Genomic DNA, 22,292 nt, shown 5'->3' on the forward strand with positions numbered 1-22,292 from the left:
ATACATTTAAACAAACCATTTCCTTAAAAAAAAATTCATAAAAAAAAGTGAAATTTTTGACCCTGAAAACCTTACCCTTAACAGAAAAAAATTCCTTTAGTTATGAAACTCATGTGTTTGAGTCATAGCTCTTCTGTCCAGAATGAAAATTGCAAGTTAACCAACATTTGCCGCAATGAATCTAATTTGTAATGGAATGGAGATGGCATTTTTTCCTACTATCCATGGCAAAACTTTATATTATTGCATCAATGTGACTTTTGAGCTATTAGCAGTAAGAACAAGTAATGTTGGAAACAAAGTAACATTCCTGATCATGTGCCTCCTGTCCTCCATGAAAATATTTTCTAAACTAATTTTAGTTTGGCATCCACGTTAAAATGCTAACTATTTTATTCACTTCTAAATCGAAGAAGAAAGACATTTTGATTTGCATGTAACTGAGCAGTCGCAGTAGCAATCCAGGTATAAAACTTCGATGAAGTGATAATTCTACACTTTTAATCTTTTCTTTTCATGCTACTTGCAGGTAGGTGCACATAAGTGCAACTTGTAAGGAAATGCCGAGATGGCATGTTTTTAAGTTTATATAAGGTGCAATAGTGTTTTATGATTTTAGTTGAATAAATTTTTACTGAAGTTATTTTGAGAAGTATTTGTGATCATTCAAGTAGAATTTCAGTTCGTGCTTCGCATGATTGCCGACTCTGCAATAAATATTTTTCAGCAAATGTGACTTTTGAGCTACTAGCAGTAAGAACAAGTTTGCATAAGTCATATAATAATCCCCTTATAACTACTAGATAATTTCTCCTTCTGCCTGCTACAATTACAAATGCTAAATATTTTTTGTCCCATCAGTGAGTGTTTTTAATCTTGAAAGAAAAAAATATAACACTTTTGGGGGTACAGAATATTAGTGCATATTACTTACCGAATTTCATCCAAATCAAAAATGGTGCTGCACGGCCCATTTGTTGGTTTAATAATGGAATGACCCTATAACAATGTGGTTAGTTTTTATGGTCAATTTTCTCAACAAATTAACTTTTGCCAATGAAGTATGAAAAATTCATCTCATTATTAGATGAGAGTTGTTAATTTTTATATAAAGACAAGAGATTTAACTGCACAAATCAATAATCAACAACAAAAAAACCAAATTTAAATTTAACGACTCTTTAAAATTTGTTAAAGAAATCAATAATGTAAATGAAAACAAAATGCATTATTTGAAATATTCTATCATAAAATTTTCAAGAATACTTTGAAAAAAATATGTTGGATTTTGAAGAAATATTTTTATTTTTCATTTTAATTCTTATTTTATTTAGGCAGTAGGTGCTGATGTTTTTATATTGCATTTCGTAGGACCAAGTTTTAAAAGTAAATGCATAGTATTTTTACATAAAAATATTTGGTAATTTAAAATGCAATTTTTGTGTACAGGAACAGAAATTACAAAAAATAGACAAAAATGATGATAAACTGGGGGAAGTTTTGAAGTTCCATTTCCCCTATTTTGAACCATTATGTTCTTTAATGTATTACATATTTCATTTCTTTGATCAAACTAATTATATTTTACAAAAGTATGTTATTACACTTTCAGTAAACCAACATTTTAGTCTGCTTGAAGTAATTTATTTTAAAAAGTTTATCACATGATATTCATGTTATTCTTTTTCTTGCTTCTGAATAATTCTCTCACTGATCTATGTTGAGTTGTGATATAATGCTCTGCTCTTGAATAGTAATTAAAGTAAACACTTAAATCACTATTCAAGATGCATTGAATAAAGGAAATCCTTTATTGCTTTTCATTTCTGCAAATATTTAATATACATTTCCATTTTCAGAAAGAACAAATTTTAACCAGTCTTCCAAATTCTACATTAGAAGAAACAACTTGTGATAATCAGTTTGTGTTGCGGGTCAAACCTCCCAGAGCTGCAAAAATTTCACCTTTATCATTGTCAGCTATGGATATAGCTTCAAGTTCTGATGTGTGCCTTGAAAATTTTATGAAACATTCTCAAACTGTTGACAAAGACAGCACCACTACAAAAAAAATATGTCGCTTGAAACAGAAAATTTTGCATGATAAACAAAATGATTTTAATGAAGCAGTCTCTGATGTTGTGGACACTTCACTTGATTTGTGTGGAGAGTGCCCAGATGTCAACAATTCATCTGAGACAGTTGACTTGAACCAAAACTCTGGTAAATGTGTAGCTGATGAGATAAGTTATATTAATGTTTTAACCCCTCCAAAATCTGTTCCAGAATGTTCTGATTCCTAATATAACTGCAATTTTAACTTCAATGCTGGATCCCAGTAATACAAAATCTATTGCAACAGATGATAGTGGTGATAAAGAAATATCTGAAACCAAAGGATTTAATGCTTCTGATGTGTGTAATGTTGCTGCTTCTGAAAATGAAGTTTTTTGCACAAATGAAGAAGGTGAAAAAGATAATTCTGCTGCCAATGAATGTAATATGGATATTAATCAACAAGACAATACTTTTGAGAATAATATGACACTTGGGGAGCTATTAAGTTTGAATTCTAAAAAAGAATTGCTTTCTCCTGACCCTTTATCACAAGATAAAGGAAAAGGTTCCCCTGAAAACTCAATAGAAGATTATGAAAGTGATGAAATAAAAACTAACAATGATATTTACTGTAAAACTATTAGAAATGGATGGACTATAGAAGAAGCAGGCTTCTTAACTTTTGGAGAGCTATATTTAATGGTGAGTGATACTTTTTTGCTTTTTGTGGGATGAGTAATAAATTTTTACGGACATCAGAAATTCAAAGGAAGTAGTAACATTTACTTTTGCTGTAGCATTGGTTAAATGCTCTTAAAAATAATCATCAAGGCTCCCAACTGGTCTTTTCTCTCTCACCCCCCTCCAAGTCTCTTTTTTAATTTCAGGACAATGAAAGGCCCCCCTTTTTTTTAAATCCGGTCCCTTTTTCTTTTTTCCTTCACAATTTCAGTTTCAATTTGAATATTTCCTATAACCTCTTTTATCCATTTGTATTTTTTCTGAAAAAATATGAATGCATTGTTCACACTCCTACCATGACACTTTGTAAATTTTGAATCAGATAGAGGCACGCCAGCAAGAACTAAGAAAGATTAGTTGGGTGTATTAAATTCATTTAAGATAGCTTTAAGCAACAGTAATTTTAATGAAAAAAATATTTTCTAGCCATTTAAGTGGCTGAAATTGGCCGATTTTTACATAATCAGTAAAGAGGCTAATTCTAGTTACTGCTGGTTAATCAGTGCATCCCTAACTCTAACTTTCAAAAGTGATGATTTAAATCCCCTTTTTAGAGTTCTGTCCCTTTTCCCCTGAGGACAAACTAAAACTTTGTATAGGGTGCCCTGAATCAAATGGTATTAACAATTTTAAAACACCTTGTGCAAAGTAGTCTCTTAGTAAAAACTCATTTTTGTACTGAGATTACAATATGAACTAGCTAAACCATGGTTGCCGTTGACTGAAACATGTATCTGAAAGAGGGCTGTGGAAGCATGTTACATCCCCCCCCCACTGCCTAATTGACTCCTGGATAGGGGTCCGGGAAAAACAAAAATTAGCAAGGGGTCCAAGAGCAAAAAAATTGGAACCCTTTGATATATTTATTGAATTGAAATACCCATACTTTGCCTTCAGTGGACATGTTGAACCTTGTTTTTAGTATATTGCATCTTTGGTTTATTATATCACTTGCTGCGTCGTGGGGGACTGCACGGCCTATTTGAAAGTGACCCATGTTCAACAATCTGTTAAATGAGAGAAGAAAAAATAGCAGCATAAAATTTCACGTTGGAATAATTGTGACAGTTCCTGAAAATTCCATTAAAATTTTGACCTTAGCCCCTAAAAATTCCCATTCGAATGAGAAAACTTAGTAAATAAAGTTTACACTACCCTAAAAATCAAAATACAAAAATGAATGAAAATAAATATAGATAAAAGGATTATTTGAATGAAGGCAAGAGCATAATAAAGACTGTTGACACAATAGTGTCAACAGACTCTTTGAAGCCTCACTAGAATTTGGGGCTACAACTTCCCCAAAATCCCTAGTACAATCTTGACATTATCCCCCTAAAAATCCTTTATTGAGTGAGGACAATAGCCCTTAAAGATCTCTATGAGAGTTAAGGAATACACCCCTTTTAAATTTCAATTAGTTCTCCAAACACTCCATTAGAAAAGGAAAAACATTCTTCAAAATTCTTTATCATGATAAGGACATCTGTTTCTAAACATTCCTGTTTAAATTAGGGTTACAGTTTTCAAATAATGTCAACAGTCCCTCCAAAAATATCTGGATAAGGAAAATAGTACTAAAAACCCCTTTCAGAATGAGAAGAAAGTTTCAAAATAACATCAACCTTCTCTCTTTTAATCCCCATCAGAATTGGAACAATATCTTCAAAAAATTTCAGTTTGAATAAATTCCCTAAAAATCTCCATTAGAATATAATCAGTCCTTGAAAATCCATAACAGATTCAACCATGTTTAAATAAAGTTAACTGCAAATCTAAAATTTTTGTTTATCTTCTGCTGGCATTACAAAAAATTAGTAAATTGCGGAAAAATAACCAGAATGGATTTTTTTTTTTAAATCTCCCAATAACAGGTAAAGCCTCAAAGCAAAAGCAAGAATTTTATTTGTTCACACTCAAGAAAAAAAGGCTAATGATTTTTCTTTACAATGATTTTATTCACTCTAATTTAAGCTGAGCTCACCGCAGACGATAAATTTCCAATTTGACATTGATTTTCCTTTATTTAAAAACTCTTATAGCTTTTCTGTTGGTGATTTTAGGGACTTGATAGTTTTGAATCCAGAGAGAAAAAAGATCTTTTAAAGATGTATTTTTTGGGAGCTTTTGAATGAGACTGAAATTGAATCAATCGGATAATTATTTCATGTAGAAAGAGCTATTTTATACCGTTTTCGAGTCCTGAAATTAAAATTTGGAGATTTCGATACTTTTTTGGCACCTGAAAACCCTCTTACAATTCTTCCTGGGTGCAAAAACACCTCTCTGCCAAATTTGACCAAGATCTGATGTAAGCTGGATATAAGTCTTTTAAAATCAAGTTTAGAATGAAAATAACTTAAAATGAAAAATTAAGGGGGGGGGGTGTTCTAATTATCCCTCAAACTTCAAGTAAAGTTCATCTTGTGCAGTTTTTTAAGGACTTAGACAAGCTGCGAAAATCGAACAAATATGATCTTTTTCCGATAAAATTCTCTCAAATTTATGATTTTCTTAAAAATTGGAATAAAAATCATGTTGTACTTTTTTTCTAAACGAAAAGTACCCGTGTTTACCCCAGCACCCCTGACAACAAGTATACAAAATTTCATAATGATTGGTTGAGTAGTTTAAGGCATGAAAAGGTAATAAACAAAGTCACTTTTGCATTTATTTGCCTATTAAAATCTGCACTTCTGTCAAGTGCTTATCACACAATCCAACTTGAGACGAGTCCAAGTTGCTGCAATCCTCAACACTGTCCAACACTTGCAGAGCTCTGCCTTGTTTGTAGTCATGGTTACTATTGTGGGATGCCATACAGTTTGGATCATCTGCTCTCAAAACAAAGAGCTCATTTGCTAAAATAAATTTTTATCTCTTCATGCTGACTTCTTTTTCATGTGCTAATTTTTTTCTTCTCTTTTCTGTTTTTTTTTTTTTCTTCTAATTTTGTCAGTGTTTACTGTCAAGTAAAAAAGTTGCTAAATTATAGCTGCATTAAAATTGTCCTTTTTTCTTACTTCTTTTGTTTATTTATTAACTTTTCTCTATTCAGATTTAAAATTTTATTTTATGAAAAATGGTGTTAATAATTTTTTGTGTTAAATTTTTTATGAGATGTAGGATATATCTGGGCTTCCGATTATGAAGGTTATAAATTGCTATCTTTCCCGCATGCACAGTGAAAAATTAATTGCTTTAAATGTTCATATTTAATTAAATTTTCAATATTTTAACTTCAAGTTTTGTTATGTTTTTCTAATATGCTGTCAAATATTCTGAAAGTTTAGTAACGTTTGATGGAAAACTCTGCGTGATATAAGCCGAAAACCTTCAAAAAAAAAAATGCATTTTTGAAAGAAATGCTTATATCTCCGTGGCTATAAGAGATACTTTCACGAAAATATAAAATAAATTCTAGATATGTTTTTAACTTATTTCTGAAATTTATTGTGTATTTCCAGCTATTTACAATGAAAAATGATCAAAAACCTTTTTTTGTTTCTTCACCCTAAATAAAAAGTATACTTCTCTCTCATTTTGTTGGAAAATAGCAGCTGGCGTATACCTTTTATGTGAAAAAAATTACAGAGCAATTGATCTTTTATTTCTCGAGAAATCCGTAAAAATGTGCATTTTTGAAAGTGTCTCAATACTTTTGGTCATATAGTGTATAAATCTCTAAATTAAAAGCAAGTTTGCTTCAGACAAACTTTGTTCGAAAAAGCTCTGGATGAAGAACGTGAGGCAGTGAGAAGCAAAGGGATGCAAGTGGACATTTTCAAGTTTTGAGTAAAACGCGTTTAAAGATAACATCTTTGGTATGCTTTCATTGAATTTTTTTTCTAAATCATGCTGTATAGCAGCAACTACCAGGACTACTAGTACCATCTTTTGCCCCAAGACAGTGTAGAGGTTCACCTACCATGTGTACTGGTTATCTCCAAATTTTTAATTTTGCCGCTTACATCCCTTTGCTTCTCACTGCCTCATGTGTAGAAAAGTTTTTTTCATTTAGCTATTTTAAGGGAATTTTTTGAACAGTTCAAAATTTTTTAACGTTAAGGAAATTGCAAAACATTTTTTCCGCACCAAAAAAGAAAAAAAAAAGATTGCAGATTCTGAATACATTCTCAATTTTTGGTTTCAAGAATAGAAAAATAAAAGTTCTTAATAAAAATCAAAATACAGTAGAGTCTCAAAAATCCAAGGTAATTGGGGCTTGCTTCACCTTGGATTACTGCAAACTCGGATAATCCGAAAAATTCTTTGGACTACATAAGGACATGTGCTGTTTTCTTCTTAATGCTCTGAAAAGGAAATATTGTCTCCTCGAAAAATTCATCACTCAAATATCGACATAAATTTATGTTTTAATTAACCCTAAACGAGTTTTGATTTTTGTTTTTGATGTCTGCACGTTTGTGTGTAAACTTGTAGGCAACTAAAAAAATGCTCTTTGATCGTCCTCGAATAAGTTGTCAAATAATTGATGAGTTGTCGTGACATTTCAGTCTGTGTGAGTGTATGTATGTACCTCACAAAATACAGAAATGTTAGTGGTAGAAGGATAAAATTTCGTATATAACACTTCGTACAGCGTCGCCCTTACATTTTTAATTGCAATCAGATATTTCAAAAGAGCTGTTTGTTCGTTCTTTGAGGCAAAAGTATGGTTTAATTTCAAGCTATTTTTGCGTCAACCTACTTCCTACTTTTTCCAAGGCATCTCATAATCCATCTCTAACAGTCAATGAATATTTCATGACACTTGGCAAGTGTTATCGACATAAACCTTTCAATATATTTTTATTACCTTATGTGTTAGGAAAGTTCTACATAGCTAAATATTTCAATTTTTAGATTAAAACATTTTTTGTCTATAAAAAGTATATCTTAAAAAAAAACTAAAGAACGACAGAGCACCTCGAATTGAGCGGAATCTCGGACTTTTGAGACTCGGATTTTCAAGACTCTACTGTATCATATTACGTAGATTTGAACATTGACTCAAGTCAGAGATAAACATAACTGAATCGAAATGAATTCAAAGTGCAAATGCTTTTACTAATGCTGCACAGTCAAAGGAAAATGACCATTTCTCTATTCTAACTCCTATACCCCAAAATTAGTCGGATTAGGACTCCCTCAACCAAGAAATAAGTCTTGGTTCATACAATGTCAATTCTATGTAAGGTTACCATACATCCCAGTCTCACATCACCATCTAGATTATAAGCTAATAAGTTAAAAATGAGAGAATCGGTCCATCTTCCTATGTTTTTGACCTGAAATCTTAGTATCGCTATATAGTAAGGGAGAAGTGGTAAGTTATTTCCGTAACCGATGCCAGAGATTGAGCCTGCGTTTTCTAGGAGAAAGACAGCAACCCAAACCACTGGACCCTAATTTACACCAGAAAAGGAGTTACCAAGAACAACCCTGCATGATTCTAAAAATGTTGTTACTAATAAGGATGTGTTTGCAGGATACCCACTGCATTGGTATCTGAAACTAAAACAGAACATGATTTACCTAGTAAAAAACATCCTATATCGGTGACAACTGTTCTAGTCAAAAAATGACCATCTAATCACAAAAGGTTTGTGGCAGAATAGATCCAAAGGAAAGTCTAGTCAACTGTACCCATATAACATACATGGGTGTGCCTATCCTCAAGTTTTGCTAAATGATTTCACAATGCCTATGTGTATTTTGACCACACTGTTAGCATATTTGCTAAGTAATGACATGAATAGCAAGTACATAAAATTGAATAACAAAGAGTTTATTTTAAATAAAGAAAGTATAGTAAATAAGTGGTATTAAAAGTATATAAGTAGGGGAATGTGGGGCAAAGTGAAATAGCGAGGCAAAGTGAAATGGTGGAATATTTACTCCGCTTTTAGTGCCACTTACCTAATAATATTTTAACTATGTAGTAACATATGTAGTCTATTCCAGTCAAGAAAAAATTACCTCTGAAAATCAAAGCATTTGGTAATACATGCAATTTTCAAAAATTGATGCACAAATTGTATTGTGAGTAAAAAAAATATTTTGATACAATTTATGTGATTAAGTTCTTGTCATTAACATTTTAAATATTAATTGCTACCTTCTAATATTTTGTGCAGTATTTATTTAGTTAAAAGCTAGCTTGTTTGTATTTTTAATATTTTTCACAATTAGTCAAGTGCATGCAGGGCAATGTGGATGGGGCAAAGTAAAATATTTCATTTTGTTTATTCATTCAATCACTTACTAAATCACTTACGTATTCATTTATTGACTAGTTTATTTACATTCCTACATTTAATAATTCACTTATTAATTCATTCTTTCACTTATTTTCTTATTCATTTTTACTATTTTATTCACTCCATTATTGTTCCTCATGTATTAATTAATAAATAAATTAATTTATTAGATTACTGTTTCATTATCTTTTCATTTATTAAATTATTCTTTTATTTGCTCATTCTTTTGTTCAAAAATATTTTTCCCAATCGATTTAATTTGAAAAACATTACATTAAATTTTTCACTTTGCCCCGGAAAAAAACTGAAAAATTTCCAGTATTTTTTGAAAACACAATTTTATTGCCCAAAATATAAAAAAAGTTTCAGTACAAGTTTTATTATAAAATTTAATGTTCTTTCTTTATGTACTGAAATTTTCAAAACAAAATTCCAATTTGTTCTATTGGAAAAAGCTCAGTCATCTTAACCATTTCACTTCGCCCCACATTCCCCTACTATTCTTTAAAAAATAGTGTAAACTTTTAATTAAAACACAGTATTTAAAGACAGTAAAATTGTAGTGAATAAAAATGGTATGGAATACATTTCTAGGTTTTTAAGAGTAATGATGCTTTGCTTCAAATTTTCATTTATTCTTGTCTAGATGCAATGAATTCTCTTCAAGAAGAGAAAATTTTTTAGTTTTTTTCTTGACTCATAATACTACCATCACCCACTGAACTATTGCAACTGTAAATCTCTCTTTGCCTTGTGGTTTTCTTCAATTACTTTGTCATCAGAATCACCCAATGGATAGAAAAATTAACCAGCAAGTTACCAGTATGACATATAATGTAGTTTATTTAATCTGCCAATATTTATAAACCAGCTAGCATTAATTGGTAAGATTTCATCAAAAGGGTTTTTGCTGTATCTTCACTGGCATAGATGAAAGATATCCTTGTAACTGAGAAGCAAAAAATACCTACTGCTTTCTTACAAAATCATTCAGAAACTCATACTTTTAAATCGTAATACAGCAGTAACATAGATTAATACTTGTTTCCTTTCAGTGCATTCGAAACTAATCGACTACAAAAATATCCAACAAAGACTTAAAATCAAGAAAATGATATATATTTGCAAGCTGAATTAATACTGATTCATTAACACTGCAAAATTGAAAGTTGTTTTTGTATATTATGAAATTAAGCAGGGGTCTGGCCAGAGGAAATTTGGGTCCGTTAACGGACCTTTCACAAAAATCCGATCAACCAAAACGTACCTTTCACAAAATCCCGATCAACCAAAATGGATCCTTCACAAAGATCTGGTAAACAAAAACGGATCTTTCACAAATTGTTCATTTAAAGAGCAAATCTCAAATCAAAATAACGTTTATTTCCGTGCATAAAAACGATCATTTTTGGAACCTTTTTTGAAGTTAAATTTAAGGTATCAGCTTATACAAAATCTGCTAATTTTGCAAAAAGAATCTCCACTCTTGTAAGCGATAAATAACTACTGTGGCCAAATAAATATAATGCTTGTTGTTTGTTTCTTTGAACGACATTAACAGCTGAAAGTTAGTCTGGTTTCTAATTTTGCTTGTTTGTTTAAGGCAGCTGTGTTGTTATAAACTTCTCTTAAAAGCGTCAACCTTCTCTGAAAAGCGTCCTAAGAAATTTTCTCCCCGCTCATGATTTAATGAATAGTAATATACAGAGCAATGAACTTAGAACTGCAAATGATAGTAGAGGTGGGGGGGGGGGGGGGGGGGGGGGGCGGGAATGTGATCGCTTTTAAGATAGAGTTGCCAACTTAAAACTTATCGCCTTTTAGCGTTTGGGGGTGCAATGTTTAACTGTTATTTTGATAGAAAGTTGATTTTTCGCGGCTAAAAAGGATAATTAAATTTTAATAAACTCTTTAATTTACCGTTTTTTCTTTAGATGCCTACATTTTGAAAGATGCAATCTTTTTACATCCGATATGAGAATCATATTTTATTCTTTTTTCAAGCTAACTTCTCTTTATTAGGATGCAAATAAATGAAAAGTCACTTTATTTTTGTGACAACGCTTATTTCAATTTTTAAATGCAAAATTCTATTTTCTTTTATGAGTCAAAAATTAAAATGCTGAATTTTTTTGCTTCAACTGTGTTTAGATGTTAATGATTTGTTTATCATAGGATTATGCAATTCTAAAATAATTTTATCAAAATTATTTCTTTTACAAGCCTTTTTTATGCTTTTGATGCCTTGACTTTCAGAATTACGATCTCTTTGCATCTGCTATGGGAATCGGATTTTTCGAATTTTCGATGTTTAGTACCCTTTGTTAGGGGGTAAACAAATAAAATCTTTTTTTTTTATTTTGTAAAAATCAAGGAGTTTATAAGTTTTAAACAAAACTCTGTGCTCTTAAACAGTGTCTTGGATTAAAAGGTTAAATGCTGAACCCGTGTCTGATTTTTTTTTCTTACAGTTTTTTTAAATACTATACAAATAACATTGCTAGTATAATTTGACATGATGTAGAATGGTAGATGAATATTGATACTTGAGGGATGCCCATCTCCCGGTGAGCGATGCCTCCCCCCCCCCCCTCTAAATACTAGAAAAACACTCAAAAATGATATTCTCAACAGAGAAGAGGGAAAGCACTCAATTTTAAGTGTCAATGATGCAGTTTCCACCATCTCAAGATTCTAAACTTTTTTTTTTGCAAAATTAATTTATTTTTCACAAAATTAATTGATTTTTCACAAAATTATTTGATATTTCACAAAAAACGGACCCTGTCAAAAATCCTGGACAGACCCCTGTTAAAAATGATTTCCTTTCAATCAGATCATATGAGACATGTCAATAAATCTGCTAATAAATTTCTTACCATCCTACAGCACCTTAAGAACTTCATTTTACAAAAATTAAATGTATAAATTATAGATCAAGCACTTAGCGGTAATTACTTAAATCAAATATGATATAGTTTTATGTAAAGAGTTTTGTATTTTACACACACTATACAAATATCCATTATGAGATTATTATTGTTATTTTTAAAATAATTTCAGATTAGTTATAAATTCACTATGTTTGACAAAATTCCTTTTGATTCCTCAAAAACATGCAATGGCAATTGTTTGCAGACAAAACTGCAAAAGAAATACAGCTATTCAAAATCAGAATGAAATTCATGCTATCAAAATTATTATTTCTTTTATTGGTCAAGAGTTTACATTTTTCTTTGAGATATGTTTGCAGAAGCCAAGTTTAATGAAAGCACAGTATAAGCGGAAAGTTAGTAAAACAACTAAAATGTAGAGTTTTTAAAATCAAAATCATAATAACTATGCATTTAAGCAATTATCCAAAAATCTGTTACAACTTGAATCAGCCCATTTATTTCGCATGTAACAAACAAAAAACTCAACAAAGATTCAGTTAAATGTAAACAGTTATTTGTCATTATTTTGTACTGTTTATTGTCCCCAATGTACCGTCTTTAACAACAATTACGAATTAATGTAAGAATTAGCTCAACTTTCATACGACGTTTAAATTAAGAACAATAATTGAACAAAGCATTGCAGATTTTTCTTCCGGGCACGATATCAAGTAATAATAATCATTGAATAGGAAAACTTTCCGTATGTAAAAGGTGTGCATGTTATTTGTAATTGTTGATTAATCAATTCCTTGAAAATACTGCCTCATTAACCGATTCCTATTGGTCTTTATGCAGTACAAGGGGACTTTAAACACTCCACAGATATTTTATCTTTCTCTAATAAAGTCCATTATTTAATAAATTTCTTGGTCCTCCACTTTAAGTTTTTGCAGGCAGTCATGTTGGAGTTGACCGTGCACTTCTCAGATACTTTCCTATTGGTCAGAGACCGATTTACCCCAAATTTATCATTTCACAGGCAAAAACTTGGACTATATTGGCATAGTGGGTGGAATATAGAAATGATTACGTTGAATCGGCCAAAGCATTTGAGGCATATTGAACTTGTCCTGAATTGGAGGGAATCATGCAAAAAGTTGCATCATGTGATAAGCGCTTTAATCTGCCTCTAGTCATCTCCTTAAAAGCAAATGTGAGCTAAGGGTCGAAACAGGTGTCAAAAATTTTGAAATTTTACAAGGATCCTCTAGATTGCCCGGTCTCATCTTCGTGTGACTTCAGTTGGAAGAGATATCAATTTAAATGTCAATTTGAAGCAATTTTTCACCCATTTCAAAAAGGTGTAGCAGTTGCTCGCTTTCAAATACCTGCTTCAAGTAAAGATCTGTATTTGATGTAATGCATTTCTTTTTTTTCATCTTTTCCTTTCAAGGAATCTCAACTTGTATGACTTTAATTAGCATGGATATTAAGTAAAAAGTCTATTGACATTCTTTTGCTTACTTAAATGATCGCAGATGGCAAGAAAGAGGCCAAGCCAAAAGGGTACTTTGTAGGGATGGGGGTTTGCACTGACTCTCTGTCAACAGGGTGAATGAACCACCATAGACAGTAAGGCTGAGACAGCTGTCACAAGCAGTTAATCTCGCTGCCATGGTTGCTTGTCTAACTTTATAATGTACTAGTCAGTTTACACAATAACTGACAGTTTACTAAATCATGGTTTTAAATGTGTATGTACATAGCTTTGCATATTGTGCGCTTTATTACAATATTTTAACGTATTTCACTGTAATTGATGAGTTGTAAAGTTGTTCTTTTGTTTCATGCATAAAACCTTGCAATTACTTTTAATTATTTTCTTTTTATGTAAATTATTATTATTTTTTAAAAATTATCAGTAAAGATTTCCTCTATTTTTTCTGCTAGACGTCATGAGTAAATTTCTCATTTTCAGTTTGGAAAACCATCTACTATTGTTCTAGAATATGAATTTGTGGAAACTCAAACAGCTATTTCACATCTGGAAAATTTTGAAGAGTTTTCAGTTGTTGAAGAAAGAGTTACCTGTGTATTGAATGAGGTGTTTAAAATTGCTAATAATTTTTTTATGGAGGGTAAAAAGCAGGTATGTATAATGTTTCTTTGAGTAAATTTGCATTCATTTTTATCAAATACTAGCTGACCCAGCCACGTGTTGCTGTGGCTCGAAAGTCATCATTTTGTTGTAGTTAAATTAATATTTTTAATAACCCTGGAAATAGTTTAGCCAATTTTAAATCTTATGTGGTTGAAAATGGGTGACTTTGGGTGTAGTAAGTACTTATTAAATTTATTAAACACTTACTAATGTTTCTATAGTAAATGCGTTACTTATTCTTTCTATGCTTAGTAAATATAATTAGTACTTACTTCGGCCTAACATGCACAGCAATTTGAAAATGATAGGTTAAGTATCGAAAAGTTGAAATTAAGCATAAATCAACATACACTCACATTGAGTGTACATTTTATTCATTTTAGCTCTAGCTATAGTTTAAAATCAATGACTTTCACACAAAATATACTACATAAATTCAAAACATATAATAACTAAATTTTTTAAATCAGGCACAATACACTAATTTTGAACTATTGTTTTTAGTATTATAAATTTTTAAAACTGGAAATTAGCTTAGTACTAATTTGTGCACTATGTTCTGGGTTAACCTATCTTTTGCTATCACAAATAGATTTGACGGTTTTCCCACACGTGAGCAGGTGACATGTAGTTGCCCCATGGGAGAAATACAGATTTTCCAAATCCAAACCAACATTGTTTGACCTGGAGATCTTTTTATGGTTATCGGGAAAACTAAACGAATCAGAAATTGAAGCAATCTATATGAAATTATAGATTTTGATGCTAATAATGGAATGCATGGCAACAGGACGATTTCTGATTCAACTTTTCCCATCAAAATTGTTGCTTCGAGGGCATTTCCGGTGTTTGATAACTATAAGTGTACCATTGCATAAGAGCTAGGTGGGATTAAATTACTAAGAAGAATTATTGGTGAACAAATTTTCAACCGGACATTGTATGGTGGCCTTCCTGGTATATCCAGAGAATTAAAAATTCAATTGGAATGTTTGTGGTTTCGTTTTCACTAACAACTGTATTAATTGATTTAAAATACTTCAAATCACTGGGAACAACTATTGTATCTGAAAGTTAATTTCATCTACATCAACATTTCTTTCTGCCAAAATAACACAAATACAAAGCCAATTATGATTTAAATAATTATCTAATATATCTGGGAAGATAATCTCAATTAGTTCACTTTTCGTCTCAACGGCAGAGCATAAATTGTCGGGCAGTTTTATGCATTGTGTATTTTAATACAGTTCAATTTCACCGCTTCCATTATCCAGGAATTGCTTAAAAAATACTTGTGCGGATGAATCATTTTGCACTTGTACTGGTATGTTTATGGTCAATCGCAGTATCTCGACATTTCGCCATGAAAACGGTTCTTTTACATATGCGTTGATTTTATCAGCAAAAGTAGAGTTAAGATCCGTAGGGGGTCCTACAGAACCTGGAGGTAGTGTTTGCTGGAAGAACCCAGACAGTAGTAAGACAGTACCCCGGAAAAGTTTATCGTTGTTTTTCAAATCTTGCATACTCCTATGATGTGCTTCCAGTAAATGCTTATGGGCCATAGGACACTGATCCCAAATTAAAAATTCCACTCTTTTGCTACACTGCAGCCATTCCACGTTTTCCCCCCTAATGTTACACATTGCGTTTAGTTTGTTTTAAATATCTAATGACAATTTTAAAACTGTATTTGCTGTTAGTTCACTATCTAAAAAGGTGGCAGCGATTCTTGACGATGCTATTTTATGTTGGGAACATATCTTAGCAAGACTTAATGATATTAAAAATGTATTTAAAAAAAAAAAAAAAAAGAACAGAAATGTTTTTCGCTAAAATTCAGTAACCTTCCAGAAATTATCCTGGAATATTTCTGAAGAATTCAGCGATCTTCCCGGTTAAAGCTAGTCTAGTCTTTGGCAACTTAAGAGAAAACTCAGGTAGGATTAATGTAATAGCTTAGCATCTTCCTGCTTTTCCAAGAAATCTGCAAGAGCATTAATGTAACCATGACCAAAGCTAAGACAGCATTACACTCGCTTGCCATATTCTTGTGAAACTACAGAACCCAGACACTTATTCGCTCTCATTTGGAGCTCACTCAATCTGAACGGGTCGTAAGTCAAGATGAATCTGATACACTTATTAAATAAACTCAGTTGATTTTTATACTGGTGGCAAAAATATTTTTAATAACTGTTAGAAGTCTGCATTTGTGCAACTTATAGTAATTCAGGAAACCTTTTGAGAAATATAGTTCATTTTCTCCGGAAGGGATTAAAAACCTATAAAATCCCAAAACGTTCTACGGAAATAATCAGAAATGTTTTGGAATTTTTTTGCAGTTCAGATGAGTTGTTTCGAATGATTAACCGACATTATCATCTATTAGGAATTAGTAGAACTAAACAATCAATACACACCATTATGAAATAATTAACATTTAATGTGCAATAATAAATGATAAAAAGTATCCTATCTTTTAAGTTGAGCTAAATTACTTATAACTGTGAAATGTTATTAAAATTGGTTCAGTAGTTTCGGAGTTTATCCCGAACATACATCATGACACGAGATTTTTATACATACTGATATGTTCAATAAATATGTCCTACCACTTATAAGAAATAGTAAAAAATGGAACATGCATGTTGTAGAAGAAATTAAGTTTCTGTTTTGGTTGGTGAAGAAAACTTTAAACCTTCCATCACATTTTTAAGGTTCTATAGTGACCCACCAAAAATTTTTTGCATCCTACTGCTGGTTGAGAAGCACTACTGTAACGTATTGTCTGCAGATTTTACACTACTGATTTTGAACACTTCCCCCCTTTTTTTGGATAATAACCTAGAAAATGCCATTAAATCAATAACCTGAAATATGCACATTTATTTATGTACAACCTTTAACAGAAAATAAGTGCATTTGGTCCAGTGACAAAGCCATGATGCCCAGGCCCCTCCTGAAATGTTAGTTACTGATGTGGTAATACTTATTCATGCAGAAATTATGTTCAGTCACTTTTTTTTATTTTTTTCAAAAGCTGCATTTTTTTTCTTTCTTTAACTTTTGAAATTTATAACTAATATCATCAAGCATAGCCTAAAAGTGTTTTTGGACCTTCAATTTTTGAAATTTTTTCAAGAAAGAGCTCCTTCTCCCTGTTCTATCATCTTAGCCGAAAGCCCAAAATTTCATTATTAAAACTTCAATGTCAAAAATTACTAGAAACTTATCCCAAGTCCCAGGCACTTGCAGTGGTCCAAGTGAGTACCCAAGCAACTGTAATGTATCCAATTGCCTTGGTATTATTACTTATACTTTATATTTTTTGTTTGTAGTATATCTGTGTTTTCTGAGTGAAGCGTGTGAATTCTAGTGTTACTGTTATATTGAGTAGAGCATTTTATATGCAGAAAAAACAAATATATAATATATAATACTGATTAATTACAAAAATACATTAGAAATGCATATTAGCAATACGTTAAAAAACAAATAATTACTGAAACTGTTGTCAAAAATATGCAGTGTTATAAAATACTACTAAAATACTACCAAGTTTAGTTTTCAGAAGCAGATACTGCATATAGTTTAATAGTTCATTTATAAATGAATTCTATTCTTCGTACATTAGCAGCAAACTATTCAATCGAAAAACATGTTTCTCTTTTTCAGAGCATTTATCAGTTCACATTAAATCAAAATTAGTCCAAGATCAAAAAGCTGCTTTTGTTCTATCAAAATCCAAAAAAAGCCAAGAAGCCAGACAATTTTTTTTCAAGCTAGACAATTTCAAAAAAGCTAATCTGGCAAACCCTTCAATCTCTGCATGTTTGGAACTGCTTGCTTGATTTTGTATCCGAAGAAGACCCTTTCAATCTTCCACATGCATGGGTTCGGTGTGGTTCTTTTTCCTTTGCATAGGAATGCGGTTTCCGAGGAAATCACTGTTTGAGCAACTAATACATGTAAATGTTTTTTAAAACTTATTTTCAGTGAAAGTCAAGATAAAGAAAAACTTATAATTTGTACTTCCTGTCAATTACGAGCATATAAATCAGAAATGAAAAGTATTTTTGGAGTGCCCAAGCTCTGCTTGGTTTGCTTGGACGGATCGCAGGTCACAGCCAAATCCTGACCTTCTTCCCGATGTCATCAAAGATTGACTAAAATGTGATTTTGGAACGTCGAGTTCGATAAATGTCCAAGAGAGGGTTCTCAAACCTCCACTCATTCCTTAATATTACTACCAAAGAAAGCCTCTTTTAGATTTTTGTTTTGAAAATTTTCCTTGCAAGTTTTCTTTACCTCCCTCCCTTCATTTTATCTAACTTCTCTCAAGATAAACAAAACTGTGTTTTCAGAGTTCTTTTTCGGGCAGTTTCTGGGAGGGACTCCGGATCCCCTAACTCCGAAGACAGTCTAAAATTGATTTCAATTTAGAAAAAAACTCAGAAGGGTACCCGAGTCTCCCTTTTCTACAATGGGAAAAAAAATGTCTAAAATTACAATTTTCTACATCAATTTTGAAAATTTCTCCAGGGGATGGAAACCCTTCCCTACCTCTCCCTCTTCTCCTAATGCCATTAAAGATTGACTAAAACTGTTTTTAAGACTTAAATTTCTAAAAATTTGCTTGGAACCTTCCCTAGTCCCCCTTCTCAGTTCTTCCTTTGACCATCCAAAGGCAGCTTAAAATTACATTTTTAGGACTAGTAACTTTTGGTATCAAGCTTGCCTTCTGAATAATAAATAAGGGCTCTAGTTTTAAGCCTTTTTGCTCAGTTGCAGAAACATTGAAAACCCATTCTGCTCAAATGCTTAATCAATGGCAATTTCATAAAATCAGAATTCTCTGAATTGAGACCAGAGTCAAAATCTACTCAAATAATTTAGATATTTTAAGGAGTGAAGACTATTTAATGATAAGTGCTGGTCAAAAGTGCCTAAATGACATTGTTTTGGACATAAATATACAGAGAAATCAAAATCTCTGCTGAGGAAATACCTGTTGGATTAAAAAAATAAGATGTCTCAAATTTTAATGCTTTAAAACTTTTTTTGTGTAAACTTCACTTATTTATAAACACTATGATTGGTAAAAATGCTTCATTATTTATATTTTCTAATTGAAAACTACTTAAATCATATGACTCATACATAATTTTTGAGAGTATTTATAATTTAATAGAGTTAGAAGGAATGAGACAGCTATATTAATGCTGAAATAAAAGAAAAACTATTTCTTGTCCAGTAGAGTCAAGAAAGAGTCTGAAGCATTTTCTTTTGGCATAAATGCAGCTGTCCCATTCTTGCGCCATCCCATTCTTCCTGACTCTCCCCAATAGGTGCATAACTGATTTTGATTAATAATTTAGCAGCTACCAATATTAAGAATAATCAAAAGCAGTCTTTATATTTATTATAAGGCAATTCCGTGTATGACAGAATTACATTTTTGATGAAGAGCTAAAGTCTAAGCGATTACAGTGATATAATTTTCATTAAAACTGGCATTTTTTTTCTTTATATTTCATCATTAGCATTTAAGATATGTAAAGCAAAACAGAAAGATTAATTTTTATGGTTTTATATTTCAATTTTCACTCTTATTTTATGCTTAGTGACGTAATCATATTTTCATCAAAGAAGCTTACAGGTTTCTTAGTACAAAATAAAACATCTTTAATTTTTGTATAAATTAATTTTTTTAACTGATTAGTACTTTTATGGTACAGAAGTAACAATAAGAGACTGTTAATATGAATAATTATTCATACATTGGATTAAAATTATTAAAGCATATTTGTGTGTGTTGTTATGGTTTAAAATAATTGAAGTTTATGACTGTGTCAGAATGGCAAGAATTTCCCAAGTTCATTAATTGCAGTAAAATTGACAATATTTTTAAAGAAATAGAAGAAGAAAAAATGTACTTAGCTCATATAAAGTTACTGAATAAAGTATTATGCGTGAAATGATTTATAAAATCATTCCAATAAAATTAGTTCCAAAAATATATATATATTCATAAAAGTTGTGATTTTCATTGAATTACCCTATTAAATGAAAAATAGGTAATGTGGTCTTTCATTTGGACTGCTCTCGAAATAATCTCGGGCTACGCCACTGACTTGGTCATAGAAATGTGGGGTCTGAGTGTATGTTATGGGAAGTTTCAGTGTTGTAAAAGTCTTACTGAGTTGTTTTAAAATTAGACAAAACACATTTTGTATTGTTTTTGTGTTACCCAATATTTTTCTTCTTTGTGTACTTCATATTTTCGAGGTTTTTCTTTTTTGGAGAATACAGTCGACTCCCGCTACAATGCAATTCGACCTATGCAAAATGGCTATAACGCGATTTTTTCACAAGTAAAGAATTTTAGGCCTAACACGAATTCCTCACCAGCAACACGAAAATTTTTGGAAGGGAATCATGGTGCATTAGTATCAACTTTGTTATTGGTAGCTAAAAATATTTTTTTTGCAAATAGACCTTCATCCCTTTATCATTACTGACGGCAGAAGTTCCCAGAGCATACTAGTCTGAACATCACTTTGTTAGTGCATACTAATAACTACTCCTCATTTTCCATGTGTTTTTGTTGACCTAGGGCCATTATTTTTGGTTCTTGAAGATAATTCCTCAAGTTTTTGAAGGTTTATGAAAGTTTCCAAAAACTTACTTTCTTCTTTTTTCAAACTTAGAATGTCATCCTGTTATTTTACCGGCGCACAAATCATTCCCCAGAGCCAACATTCCCTGCATGCGTAGCATGCATTTGTTGACCCGCCACAATGATGTGACATCATAGTAAAGATGTTGATTAAATTTTTGCTGTGTGCATGTGGGAAACAATTTTAAAGATTTGAGTTTTAAATTGTAAACTTTGTTGAATTGTTTCATCAATATAATTTATGCATGTTTTTTGATATGCGTTACGCCATCATGTATGGGGATTGTGAATGCTATTTAAGTGTGAACTCTCAATCAATCAATCTGTTTTTTTAACATGTTGTGACAGCAGTCCGATGTCTTGCTGAGGTGCTGAGATTGCGCCTGGGAACTGAGTGCTTGAGATTGAATGTTCCAGGTTGTATAGTGGATGAGAAGAAAAGAAGATGTAGGAAGTTTTTGGTTGAGCTCAGCTAGAAATGCAGGCATGTTCCAGTAGTTGCCTTGAGATGTCTTTTTAAGTGAGGTATTTTCTTTCTAAAAATGAGAGTTTAAATCAAGTCATTTTTGCTGCTAAAAGGCAAGCAGGGCCATTGAAGAATCACGTTCGAGAGCTGGATTGGATGTCCGTTAGATTTCTTCATTGGATGGATGGTTCCTGTTGTCCGGGAGGACAGTTTTTTTTTTTAATTCAGCAAGGTGGCATGAAATGACCACGGATGACTTTTATATGGGATCCAAATTGGTTGATCGTGCCTTCATTTTGTGCCAGCTTTTAAGGAAGGAATAGCTTTTTTGGTTGAATTTTTAACTTGTGCATCTGAACTATTCTGTTTTTGGCATAGAACTCTAGGTGGTACTTGTGTTAAACTAGTCATGTGATTTTTACTGGAACTTTTACGATACTCTTTTAAGAAATGTTTCCTACTGATATTTTTGGTGGGATTTTTTTTAGTCAGTTGTTGGGGAATGTGAATTTTTATTTACACTTGTTAATATTTCCATGTTATGATACATTTATTGTTCAATAAAATGTTTATTTATTGTTAAATATGTGTCTATAAATCCTTTCTTCCCGGGCTGATCATTCCGCAAATTTTCAGTTGGGCTTGCTTGCTTAAAACCTACTTTTAGTTCTTGAACTTCGGGCTTTTAATTGAGCTATCAGATTGAATTCCCGATCATTTTTTTCATTCTTAATATGAAAGTTAATGAAATATGACACCTTCACCTTAGAGCGCTGTTTCATCTAAAGTAAGGTAGCAAGACAATTAGGTATGACTATTAGTGAATCTTCTATAAGCACAATTAAAAGTCAAGAAAATTAAATCCGTAAAAGCTCGTTGAGTAGTGTTTAAGCAAAACACAAAAATGATGAAAATGAAAGCTGATCTTGTATTGTGAATTAAAGAAACCAGGAAGAGAGGTTTTGCCATATAAAAACGTTTTAAAAAAACTAGTGAAGCAACTGCACTTAAAAATATATTAAAATAACTGTTTGATCAC

The 22,292-nt window shown here is 31.6% G+C and overlaps 1 protein-coding gene across 1 annotated transcript in view; it reads left to right on the forward strand.

Moving 5' to 3' along the window:
• Positions 1-2,303, forward strand: part of LOC129219132 (protein cramped-like) — a 74,781-nt gene extending 72,478 nt beyond the window's left edge. Inside the window, exon 10 of the mRNA XM_054853452.1 lies at positions 1,860-2,303. Within this exon, the coding sequence (XP_054709427.1) occupies positions 1,860-2,303 (444 nt within the window). The remainder of the gene's footprint in view (positions 1-1,859) is intronic.
• The last annotated feature ends 19,989 nt before the right edge of the window (positions 2,304-22,292 follow it).

Source organism: Uloborus diversus, chromosome 3 (assembly GCF_026930045.1).
Source record: "Uloborus diversus isolate 005 chromosome 3, Udiv.v.3.1, whole genome shotgun sequence".
NCBI lineage: Eukaryota > Metazoa > Arthropoda > Arachnida > Araneae > Uloboridae > Uloborus > Uloborus diversus.